This window comes from Perca flavescens, chromosome 4 (assembly GCF_004354835.1).
Source record: "Perca flavescens isolate YP-PL-M2 chromosome 4, PFLA_1.0, whole genome shotgun sequence".
NCBI lineage: Eukaryota > Metazoa > Chordata > Actinopteri > Perciformes > Percidae > Perca > Perca flavescens.
In genome coordinates, this window is record NC_041334.1 from 26,730,511 (window position 1) to 26,743,521 (window position 13,011).

The window sequence follows — 13,011 nt, forward strand, 5'->3', positions numbered from 1 at the left end:
GGAAAACATGATCCTGATTAGTTTAAATCTGTCATCTCAAACTTAAATCTGTTCAAAAGAAAATAAAAAATATTTGAGAAAAAAAAAATCTGTCATCTCTTTGAACATCTAGTTTGTTTTTAGTTTTATTTCATACCTCGATCCAAATTTTCACAATCTATGACACTGACTAAAGACTATTTGATTCGCTAAGACTGCCAAGCCTAATTTGACAACACATCAGCGCTGCATGAAGCTTTGAGACACATGCTTTTACGAGTTTGGCTTTAAGGGGCTTTTCTTTTGGATTTTGTTATCTCTTAGTTATAGGAGTTATTTGATTCAGGTTTCAGATTTTTTTTTTTATTTCCTTTGAAGATCTTTGTCCATCCTGGGAGTGAAAGGGGAATCAAAATAATAAGTAAATATCATAAATAAGCAAAATCCATGTACTAATATGTGTCAGATTCAATGGGATTTATTTTCCTCCGCAGTAACACAAGTTTATACATTTGCTTATACATGATGTCCACTAAAAATGCTTGTAAGATAATATGACACTGTAGTTACTGTATTTAAAAAGATTCACATATACTGTACATGCACACACACACACACACACACACACACACACACACACACACACACACACACACACACTCAGTACAGTACAATAGACTCAGCCTCCAGCATATAGAACTCAGTTGTGCTCTGGGCTAAAGCAGCCTGAGGGCTCGCCCAGCACTGCAAGAGTGGGAGAAAGAGGGGCCTGGGATGGCAACGGTTCTTCGGTTAAGGCAATGTCCCCATCACAGTTTTTAGACAGGTGATGACACCGAGTCAATTCCTTCAGCCTTGGCGTTTAAATGACCTGCATGCCACCTCTCATTGCCCATTCTACCCCCCCAGCCACCAACTCTTCCTCGCCTGTCCTTTCTTTCTCCTCTTCACTTCCTGCTTCCTTGACTGAGCCTGATTCTGTGCGCTGTTTGTGGTGCTGCTGCGTTCAGTTGATTTGTTGGATGCAGTATAACAATTAACTGCAGCTAGTCAGGAATGTTCCCATAGATGGACACAAGTAGTGAAGGAAAATATAGATCCAGATAAAGATCCTAAATCCAGTTGTAGTGCTGTCTGTTCTTCCTCAGTGGAAAATGCATCATACAGCTTGTCTATGGGGTCATTACCAGTAAAGTGTGAAAATGAAAATGTGTCTTTCTGATGGAAACATCCCATACAGCTGCAGTGTTGTGTTATGTGTTTAATGAAGAAAAAAAAAAACTGAATATGACCTCTATATCTGAGATCTGTTACATACTAGATAGTCATGTCTTTGATTTTATTGAATGTTTTTAGAGGTATCTCTTTTTGATAACCATAGCTAGGAATCTGCACTAAAAACATCGATCCACCGAAAGTTTAAATTTGAGAGAGAATGCAAAAGTAGTGACATAATACGCACATCTGCTCAGATGATAACAAGCTGCCAGTTAGAGTTTGGATAACATTTCTTACTGAGTTTTAATAGAGAATCTATACACAGTGTTTTTCCCAAACAGGCTACTTTTTGTTAGGAAATTACCGTAGGTTTTTCTAAAATATAATGCTCAGATGTTTGTATTTGGGACATAAAGTGCTCTAGGCAGTGTTTTGTGTTTTTTAATGTCTCTGAAAACTTGGCAGATTTAAGCTGATTTTCTATAACATTAAATAGTCATGACAAAATAAGTATAAATCAAATTTTAAGAAAGGAAAAAAAACATCCTTAGGTATAATTTATTAAGAGAGTTCAACAGTGTGGTTTGATCACCTTTGATTGACAGTGGCTCTGCAACATATCATCAGATTCCGATAACAAATGTTGGTAAAACCTGATTGGTGCATAAAGAAAGTGCTGATAAGTGTGTTGCAAATAAGCATTTCAGCCTGTAATGATACTGAAAAAGGCCAAGTGGTGCTTTAAAAGGAAGTAAGTGAGAAGAAAGTAGAAAAACAGTAGATAAGTGAGTGGAATTTTGTAGGTTCTAAAAGCTACTAATAATCCACATATCCTATTGATCCTTTTTAATAAATGAATACACTTTATTTGTATTCACAGGGAGATTCTTGACTTTCTAATGACACAAACATACAGCCACATTTCTTAAATGATATCAAACTGCTTAGTAAAACTTTAAAACAGATGACATCCAGTTACATGATATGGATCTGAATTAGGTAGTACTCATAATAAGTAATAGTAGCCTGAAGCCTATCAAAATGAGCAAGAAAAGAAACAAGCGAGAGACAAATTAGCACAGGAAATGAGACAGGGTTTCTCCTCCCAGGAGACATGGAGATGCAGGACACCTTTGAACTGAAGAGTTGTGCCCGCAGATAATGAGTGGACCTACATTTTTGTAATTACCTTATGGGAATACCTGTGTCATTACAGCACTATGCTTACATTATTTATGTTTGGATATCAGAGAATTCCAATTTCTTGAATATCTTTCACACCCAAACTTGGTTCTCAGCTTTCTTCTCTGAACTCACTGCTGTAGGTTTGATTGTGTTGTTACTGTACAGTAGTACATTCTGTAGCAATTAAACAATTCTGTAGCAATTACCTTGTTACACTTAATAATGTGATAGACTTATTATTACATTTATACATGATTTAAGTCCTCAGATATCTTGACTGAGTGCAAAAAAATCCTCAGGTAAAGCTACAAAATAAAGAGCTACTTTTAACAGTTGAACAATAAACTTCTCATCCCTGTGGATACCGCAACCATTTTACTTACTATAATTGTATTGATTATTTTTTTTGCATATCAGCAAAAATGACCATATCTGTTACATCATTTTAGGCTGAACTACAGATTTCCATCTAGGCAGGAATGACTGTAAGAACAACAACAAGCACTGTCTACACACTGGTTTTATACTCCAAATGAACAGGAGTCCATTTCTGGTGTTGAGGCTTGGCAATGTGGGCGTAGGTGCTTGAGAAATAATTTTGATGCCTGCCAAGGTTAGGTTTATGTAAGAGGCTGCCCAGCATAGGGTTAAATACAGGATTAGATATCGGTTACCTAACTTAACTTTTTCCGTGCTTGACTGCAGTCAGCTCTGAATTGCAGCTATAAAACCAAACTCAGCGTGTACACTCTTGCAGTGCCAGAATTTGCAATTCTTTTTATTTGTGTCTATCTATGTGTTTGTGTCTGTGTGTGTGTTTGTGTCTGTGTGTGCATTTGAATGTGTATGCTGGTGTGTGTGTATGTGAGTTTGTCTGTTTTCATGTATGTGCATTTGTGCACATTTGTGTTTGTGGCTGTGTGTGTGTGTGTGTGTGTGTGTGTGTGTGTGTGTGTGTGTGTTCATTGTATATTAATTGACAGGCCTGAAGACCATTGTGGGTGCTCTGATCCAGTCTGTGAAGAAGCTGTCGGATGTGATGATCCTGACCGTCTTCTGTCTCAGCGTCTTTGCTCTAATTGGACTGCAGCTCTTTATGGGGAACCTAAGGCAGAAGTGTGTAATCTGGCCAATCAACATGACTGAGCAGTACCTGGCAAATGGCAGCAGGGGCTTTGACTGGAAGGAATACATCATGAATGACTGTGAGTGGTTATATTGGCACTTGATTAAGTTGGGCATGATTACGGTACATTAATGGGACTTAACAAAAAGTGTGTGCACCCTGGTAACTTTCTTTTTCCTTTGTATTTCTGTGTTTCTTTTTTATAGCTAATTTCTACTTCCTTCCTGGTCAGCTTGATGCTCTGCTATGTGGAAATAGTTCTGACTCAGGGTAAGTTAGTGCTTCACTCACTAAATGCATGCCTCCATATTCATACTGCAATGTTGTCAGCAGCTGTCTTACATTTTTCTGTTGTTCTTTCGCACATCTTGTGTTTGACACATCATCAGTAATCTAACAGGGCCCTCGCGCCTCCTCAAGCAACTTTTTTTGGCCTGATGGATCTTCAGGTTTTTGCACACACAAGAGAATGTTATTAGCATTTAACCAATAAATTGTCTAAGCAGTCAATCATGTATTCATAATTCATGAGTCAGACTTGCTTATGTCATAAAATATTTAGGTTAATTATATCAATATCCTTCTCCTAACAGTGTACATGAAAGCATGCATGCACAAGCAAAAAAAAAAACATTAACTTATCAAGACTTTTTTCAGGCCCATTTTCAGGGTCATCTTGTATCTTAGACTGTCAGTGGTGACTGTATCTATATTTCCAACTGTGTTGATGCTGAAGTGGCACATTTCAGTCATTTGTTAAGTTACAATTTTTGTCTTCCTGTGGGTTTTAGACGATGTCCAGAGGGCTTTATGTGTATGAAAGCCGGAAGGAACCCCAACTATGGTTACACCAGCTTTGACAGCTTTGGATGGGCTTTCCTCACCCTTTTTCGTCTCATGACCCAAGACTTCTGGGAAAATCTCTACATGCTGGTAAAGCAATGTTTTCCTAAATTATTCTGTCTGTCATCCTTAGTCTCAAATTGACACATTCATGTTCAAAGGAAGCAAAAAGCAGGACTGCACATTTTGTCACAATATGATCTATGAAGTCTTTGACCCTTCTTGCACCTGCTTGAGAGACCTATATTAAAGCCTCTCTAGTCCTACCCAGAGGGGAGAAACACCCCATAAGCAGTACTAATGCTTTTGGCCTTACTTCATCATAAAAACATCATCCTAATACCTGAATGAATCAGCAAAGGTGTCAGTTAATTTGCCCTGAATAAAAAAAGAAGGTGATCAGCTGATCAGAACTACTGTGACTAGCCACTATAATTGTGTTTGTCTTTCATGCAGGAAAATAATAATTTTGTTATTTGCATTTGTAATAAAGCAATGAATAAAATTGGATTGTTTTTGTTAAATGACCTTTAGAACAGTCATGTTATTTGCCAATCTTTTTAAGAGACAACTGAACCAGTATTACATCTTTGCCTTTTTAGTGCCATAACATGCACAGATAGCGTCAATGTTAAACTGCACTGCCATGACCCTTCACTAGTTTTCCTTTCCTCTTCCTCCTCCAGGCAGCCATAATAGATTCACTTCATTTGGCAAATCACTGTTGGCCAGTCACTGTGTGTGTGTGTGTGTGTGTGTGTGTGTGTGTGTGTGTGTGTGTGTGTGTGTGTGTGTGTGTGTGTGTGTGTGTGTGTGTGTGTGTGTGTGTGTGTGTGTGTGTCTAAAACTGGGAATTCCTGCACTCTGATTCATCCTGTGCGGAGGTTTAACTGAAGAAAGCATTGGACCAGATATATTTTATTAATCTGACTGTAATTTCCATGTTAAATAATTCTAAATCTCTGATTTGTTCTCTGCTTTATCTGTGTGCAGACTCTGCGAGCTGCAGGGAAAACATACATGATCTTCTTTGTGCTGGTCATCTTTGTGGGCTCTTTCTACCTGGTGAATCTCATCTTGGCTGTGGTGGCCATGGCTTATGAGGAGCAGAACCAGGCCACTATTGAGGAGGCGGAGCAGAAAGAGGCAGAATTCAAGGCCATGCTGGAACAGCTTAAGAGGCAGCAGGATGAAACACAGGTTGGTCTTACTTTCTCCAACGCACATACACCTTTACCTGTTTTTCATAGTTTGTAGTTATCATGTGTCTTTTTTTTCTTCTCAGGCTGCCGCCATGGCGACATCTGCAGGCACGGTGTCAGAGGCTGCGTTAGAGGATGAAGGTGGAGGGCACTTGTCCCGCAGCTCCTCTGAGGTGTCCAAGCTGAGCTCCAAGAGTGCCAAGGAGCGTCGCAATCGCAAGAAGAAATGGCGTCAGAAAGAGCAGGAGAAAGAGAAGGGAGACAGTGAGAAGGTTGTTAAGTCTGAGTCAGATGATGGCAGCAAGAAAAGCACCATTCGTTTCCCAGGAAGCCGGCTGGGGAGGAAGACATCCATTATGAACCAGGTAAAGATAGCAAGAAAAACTATGCAGTGAAGGCAGACTGCTGTTTGACTTATGCAGATACATCTACTGATACTCCTGAACACATTTTTAGTGATGTTAAAAGAATTATTGGGTGTTTTGGGTCTTTCAGCAATACCTTCCCCATGTGACACAGCTGAGGTAGTTTGGCCTCAGCTTGTCCTCCTAATTCCTAATGGCATCTGGAGGCTCTTTCTGCTGCTTCTGTGGTATTGCTCTCTTAATGATTAGTTTGTTGTAAGGTCTAGGCAGAGATTGGGCCGCAAAGCCCCTGCATCCAACTTCAAAATGCAGACCTTGCTCTCCACCAACTTTGCCTGCACTTGCTGACCAGTTCAATATCTGGTCTCAGAGTGGTCGCAATATGCTGAGAGAACTTCCGCTACCTCCACAGGTCTACAAACAGCTTCCAGTCCAGGCCAGGATTCTGGTGGTATTTTTCTAAGCAGATATTGGCTGTTTTGCGGCTTTGATGATGGCTTGGGCAATGACCTTCAAGACCTGGTCATGGTGGTCATGATGCCAGCGGTATTGTTACTCTGCCAGGGCTCTGGAGCAGCAGCTCAAGATCTGTTCTAGGGTTCCCCTTTCTATGCACAGTGGGCATGCTGGTAACTCTGCTTTGCCCCGTGTGTGGATGTTTGATTGATTAGAAAACACATCAGACACTGTCTGGACAAAAAACACTTGATACGGGGCACCTGGGTAGCTCACCTGGTTGAGCCGGGCGCCCATATGCAGAGACTCAGTCCGACCTGTGGCCATTTGCTGCGTGTCTTCCCCCTCTCTCCCTCCTTTCCTGTCTACAGCTGTCCTGCCTATATTTTATTTTATATATTGAAAAATAAAACTTGATACAGTGGGGTTTGGCCTTCCACAGCTTAACTCTGGTCACCTTCCTCTCCAGAGCATTATTCCATCTTGACCAGGCCCCATGTTGTTTTATTGCCACTATTCTGCAGGTTCTCTCTCCCTCCACTGCTGCCCTCACCTCCCCCTGGACTAAAGATGCTTCCCTGTTGTTGACATTGGAGGTTGGGAAGGATCCAAGTCTGGCTCTGCTTTCGGTAACCACTCTTACCAGCCTTGATTCTGCTGGCTGGACTACCTTCTCTACTTGATACTTTCTTCCAGTCTTCACTCCTGGTACTGCTGTGGTTCTCTGGTCCTTGTCACCATGAATTCCTCATTCAGAGATCTGAGTGGTAGCTGCAGCTAGTTGCTTTACCTGTAGACTGCAACGCTGCTTAGACTCCAAGATAGCTCTCCAAGGCTTTAATGGTTTAGTTTGACACTTTGCACACAAGGAGTTGCCACATGATTCTAGACAGAATTCCTTGTTGGTACAGCCACGGATTGATCAGTCCATAGATTTTAGCTAGCCCTCTGGTTCGGATGGATGTTGGATCCCTCAGGGTGCTGTCAGACACCTTGTCTATGCATGTCACTGGCTTCTCTGTGCTGGTTGCAACCACGGTGCCTGCGATGGTGAAGAACGCCAGCCTTGTCTTTCTTCAGCACCAGAGATCTAGACTTGGCTGGTTTGAATGTCACCTGGGCCCATCTTATTAGCTTCTCAAATCCCTGCAGAATCCATCGACAGCCTAGTATGAGATGTGTTTTGACTGTCAGGTCCTTCATAAGAGCCTTTATTGGTTGTTGGGCCTTCTGCACTCTGGCTCTGCTGACTTTGCAGTCATGTTCATCGCCAGAGAAAACAAGATGACAGAGATATGTGTTGTGTTCCTCCTGCTCCTGCCAGAAACTTCATTCTTGTCTGGTGGATCTTTATTACCTTGCTTGGCAGCTGGGTTCTTGCGATTTCACGAGACCAGACGAGAATTGCGGGATCGCATATCACCCGGAAATATATCTTGTCAGTCTTCAAGTAAAGGCCCTGACACACCAAGCCGACGGCCAGGGACTAGTGGCGACAAAGGCCGACTGTGGCGTCCAGTACGTTCTGCGCCTGCGTGAGAGGAAATAACTCTCCATACCAGCAGGAGGCGGTAATCTATTCCTCATTCAACAAGGGAAACCTGACACAAAAGTTGCTATGATACCAGTCTATATCCACAACGTTCCACTTGGCCGACCGTGGCCAAAAAAAGGCAGACGAAGGCCGACGCATGGTGACCGTGCGGGACACACCGCACAAACTATGGCGACGGTCGATCACTGTTGGCCCTACTTGGTCCAACAGCATTAAGGCCCTGACAGTCAGACCAAGTTGGTCCGACTGTCAGGGCCTTAATGCTGTTTGTGTCCAATTATATAATGGTTGTCAATCAGTCTTTCCTGGTCACCACTACTCTGGCTCAATGGATATACATTGCTGGGATAAAGCCTGAAGCGTCAGATGCGGAGGTGTTTTCTATGCTCTGGCTAGAGATTGCGCTGCACCTTGCTGTCCAACTGCCTTGCCTACACTCACTGACCAGTCCCTCGTCCTACGCCAGTTTACTCTCAAATGCTTTGTACAAGCGATCTTTCCAGCAGTTCCAGTAAGATGATTTGACTGCTTAAGACTAGGGAACAATGGCACACAAAGGAACTTAAAAAAGTTAATAGGTTTTGTATGTTGCCTGCCCCAGTGTCATAATTATTTGCTGAACTTTGGAGACAAGTTATGTGATAAAAACAGCTTTCATTGAATGCTTTCTGTGGAACCAAATAGGACAAAACTTAACTGCATAGTAATATTGCGCATGAGCATAGAACAAAACAACTATGCTCCAGATCAAAACATCTCCAAGGCATGCATTGCACTGTAATTGTGTCCTCTTCTTTCATTTATGATTTAACTATATGCTAGAATACTAAGCCTAAACAAGGAGAACATCTTGTTTGTCTTATAGATCATGGTCAGTTTATTGGTTGAATTGTGTAGTGTTACCACAAGTATAATTACTGGACTCTTGTGGTCACCTTTACAGAACAAAGAGAAAAATAGCATAAATGACAAGGAAAAGACAATACATTTATGAAAGTATCTGAAATATAATTTTGTATAATTTCATTCCCACCTTATATCACATTAATGCGGTTATCATGTTATAACAATGATTGAGCATGATTAAGACAAAAGCTATTCATTCTTCTTTATTATTGTTGTGTCACTCATTTTGTGATAAACACCTGGTTAAGTACAAGGAAACTCCTGTGATATCCTTGGTATCTGTATGTAACATTAAAGCCAGTAATCTATTTGGTGTGCCTGTATCCTTTATTTTCCTTTTATTTTGCTCTGTCCTCTGGTTTATTTATTGTTAACTACAGTATGTGCCCCACTTACCCTCTTAACCTCGTCGGTCGCTTTTATTTATACATTGAGTAACTCCTGCTGTTTTTAATAACTCCTCAACTCTTCCCCTCTGTATCTGTCTCTCCCTCTTCAGTCACTACTCAGCATCCCAGGTTCTCCCTTCATGTCGCGCCACAACAGCCGCAGCAGCATCTTCAGCTTCAAAGGCCGTTCCAAGGACATGGGCTCAGAAAATGAGTTCGCCGACGATGAGCACAGTACAGTAGAGGAGAGCGAAGACCGCCGAGGCTCCCTGTTTATCCCTTACCGCCGCAACAGCTACAGTGGCTACAGCCAAGGCTCATCACGCATCCACCCGCTGGCACCCCACTCTGGAGGGAAGAGGAACAGCACAGTGGACTGCAATGGCGTGGTGTCTCTCACCGGCCCTGGGCCCGGCAGACGGCTTCTGCCTGAGGTGAAAATAGATAAGGCAGCCACTGATGACAGTGTAAGGACGTCCATGGGACACCAATACAGTTTAGGCATGATGGTGGTGGCCCTGGCCTCTGCAGCTTCACAACCTTTTTCCCTTGGCTCTTGATCGTATTTTCCCTAAACTCAGTAGATCCTTTTTCCTCCCCTGAATATCTAGATTCTGTTATTGTTTCATTTTATGCTGACATTTAGATTTCCACTCTGATCTAATGCCCTTTTTTCCGCTGCACCTTTTTTTAACAGCTCCAAAAGGCACTAACCAGCTGAAACAATATCTACGACCTCAATGCCTTACCAGCATCATGATGATCATTTCATTGATTAATATCTAACAATAATGCAACATGATATCAGCCTCCCGTAGTTACCCTAACAATTCTTTCACCAAACCTAAGCATATACAGTCATTGTCATTCATTAAAAACAAAACTATCAAAACATTTTACAGGAAGAAAAAAACAACTTCTGCTTCTTTCATTCTTAGGGGCTTTCCACATCCATGCCCACACGGTTTTTTAGTCCTGCTTTTATCTACCCCTCTATTTCTTTCTTTCTTTCACTGTCTTTCTGCCTCCCTCTCTTTCCTTCTTGTAATCATTCCTGAGCCACTCGATGGACGCAAGATCAAATCAGAAACTTTTTTCTATAATAATAATAATAATAATAATAATAATATTAATAATAATCATTCCAGCTATCATGGTGGACTCCTCTTTTATTCTCAATCTACCTGCTTTCACATTTTTTCTTTTCTTAAAATGTAGCATGGTGTAGCAGCAAATTATGTCTTGAATTCCCCCCTGTTCTTGACATGCATGTCATTGCATGCAGTTTAATGTTGGTTACTTAGGGTTGTAGCTATGTTATTTACAGTAAGCGATGAATGGTTTAGAAACTGTACGGTAAATTCTCAAATAAAAGCCAGTACATCAATAATGGTTGCTTACTAAAATGTAATTCATATAAAGCAGGGGAAATAACATATAAAGTCCTATTTCAAATAATAGTTTTGTTGCATTAAAGTCCTAGTTCTCTCCTTAGTTGTGGTGAATTAAGGCAACTATTTGAGAATTGACAGTATGAATTTAAAGCGTGTTGTATGATATGTTCCAGGAAATGCTTAAAATGAACAAATCAGGTATTTTGGGTTCATACATTGTAAAAAAGATTTAATGATCTCAAGTGAAAAACTGCATTCATCACATTAGTGCTTTTTCATCTTCTGGGCAGACCTATGGCATAATTCATCATTTAGATAGCTTAAGAGCATGAGTTTTAATATGTAATGTTTGTTGGTATACTACCTCTCACTGACATTGTGTCTTTCTCTGAGTACAGACTACTGACGTGGAGATTAAGAAGAAGCACTCTGGCTCTCTCATGGTATCTGTGGATCAGCTCAACTCCTCCTTCAAAGGAAAGGACCGTGCCAACAGTCAGATGAGCGTAGTCACCAACACACTCTTAGAGGGTACAGACACTGAACATTTTTCCTTTGACCTTTCGAATTTAGACCTTGTACCAAAATATGATTTGTATTATTCAGACTAAAACATTTAATGAGCCTTAAATTTACACGTGTAGTTAAATATGTGTTATTGTTATACATATACATACTGTCTGCATTAGATCTGGATATGGAAATTGCAAGTAGGAAGGTAGTTTGATGTAAAAAAAAAAAAAAACTGTCAGCTGTCGTCGCAAATTAATGATAAAATTCTTACTCACAAACATTTGTTTGTTCACCTAAATGAGATATGATACCAGTTCAAGCCAGCTGTGGTCTAAATGTTGCACTAGATACTGTTTGCAATTAAACCTCATATTGACATTTTCCTGATGCAGACAAGGCATCCAGATACAGATGGTGTCTGTTACCCACCAGGAAGTTTATGGAAGACACAATAAAATTGAAAAAGAAACATTTTACTTGGGTGAGATAAGGCTCATTTATACTCATTGGTAGATACGCATATGAACTATGAATTCCCCCTTTTAGTCGATTATTGGACAGTGAAGAGGGATAAAATAAGTTCTGAAACCTCAGGCCCCAGATTCTGATTCCAATTGCCTTACACTCTAAATTCTAAACTATACCTCTTAAGCATATTCGTTTTGATGATCACTTAACCAGTCGACTGAAATAAATTACTGAGACGATAGAATAAAGTATACACTTCTTTAGTAACAGCACTTTAAAATATATATGAATACACATGTAGGCCTACATGTGGGCTACACAACTGACACCTCCTCGTGCCTCCCAGTTATGCTAATGCTGAAAGCAAATGCTGAACAGTTCAGTCCCTATTTATTTCCCTCTGGGCGTTGTCCTCCTTTGCGTCTTCAGAATGGGTGAGGGTTTGCTCCATGAACCCCAGAAAAGCAGAAAGTCTTCACTCCACTAAGAGTGAAACAGGAACCCCCTTATCATGTCTTCTTCCTCTGTCTTCGTGACTTGGCATAAACACATACATATGGGCTATTTCCTGATTAGATAATCAATGGTGCTCTGTGCAATATGTGTATAAACTGGATTAGATAATTATTACTGTTAACACATGATGAGCTGGTATTGACAGGTTACATCAGTATGGGACAGTGGAAAAGTACAAAATACCGACAGGATGAGAGACTTCGGTTGTGAAACAACTGTTATGAGTGTGGTCATGTGAGAAGTCATGTAAGAGTTACATGACTTATAGGTACGCTCCAAGTCAAAGTAATATCCCTAAAGGTGTGTTAGACCTGTGTGTGAGTGTTCAAACATGTCAGTTTTCATCAATTCAAGCCTGAAAGATGAAAGATTTTCCTCACTTCAACAGATAGTTTTGGTCTTAGTTTACTAAGCCCTAATATGGACGGAGCCTTCTGTCCATATTAGGGAGGGTGCATACTTTGCGTTCATATCGTCCATATTTCTGCATGTTTTCTGAAGGCTTAGGAATACAGGGAAAACAGAGCAGTACGACTGGATACCGCAGGGGCAATGTAGACAATGTAGCCAGTGGTTCAAGTGAGACACAACTATATAACACAAAGAAGACATGTAAAATAAAATGGTGGAGCTATGCAAGTTAGAAATGATACATCTATACTTACTTCGCTGGGCAAAGGGACAAGCGGTTGCTATAGAACAGCTGGGAGGAGATTGGACGGGAATTAAATGTGAGTTGGCCCGGTAGCGGAGGAAAAGTGAAGGTCTGTGCAAGACCAATTGTTGAGTCCCCTCTTGTGAATGCAAGGCTTAACAACCATGCCAATGTAATCCATTCATGAAAGCATGTGGGCAGTAATGGTTACATTGTTTGAAATGGACATGTTTTTTTTCGT

The 13,011-nt window shown here is 40.8% G+C and overlaps 1 protein-coding gene across 1 annotated transcript in view; it reads left to right on the forward strand.

Annotated features, from left to right (window-relative positions):
• Positions 1-13,011, forward strand: part of scn8ab (sodium channel, voltage gated, type VIII, alpha subunit b) — a 70,972-nt gene that overhangs the window by 28,221 nt on the left and 29,740 nt on the right. The window contains exons 7-13 of the mRNA XM_028576000.1: positions 3,366-3,587; positions 3,715-3,778; positions 4,300-4,441; positions 5,345-5,551; positions 5,637-5,918; positions 9,335-9,658; positions 11,017-11,149. Of these exons, the coding sequence (XP_028431801.1) occupies positions 3,366-3,587; positions 3,715-3,778; positions 4,300-4,441; positions 5,345-5,551; positions 5,637-5,918; positions 9,335-9,658; positions 11,017-11,149 (1,374 nt within the window). The remainder of the gene's footprint in view (positions 1-3,365; positions 3,588-3,714; positions 3,779-4,299; positions 4,442-5,344; positions 5,552-5,636; positions 5,919-9,334; positions 9,659-11,016; positions 11,150-13,011) is intronic.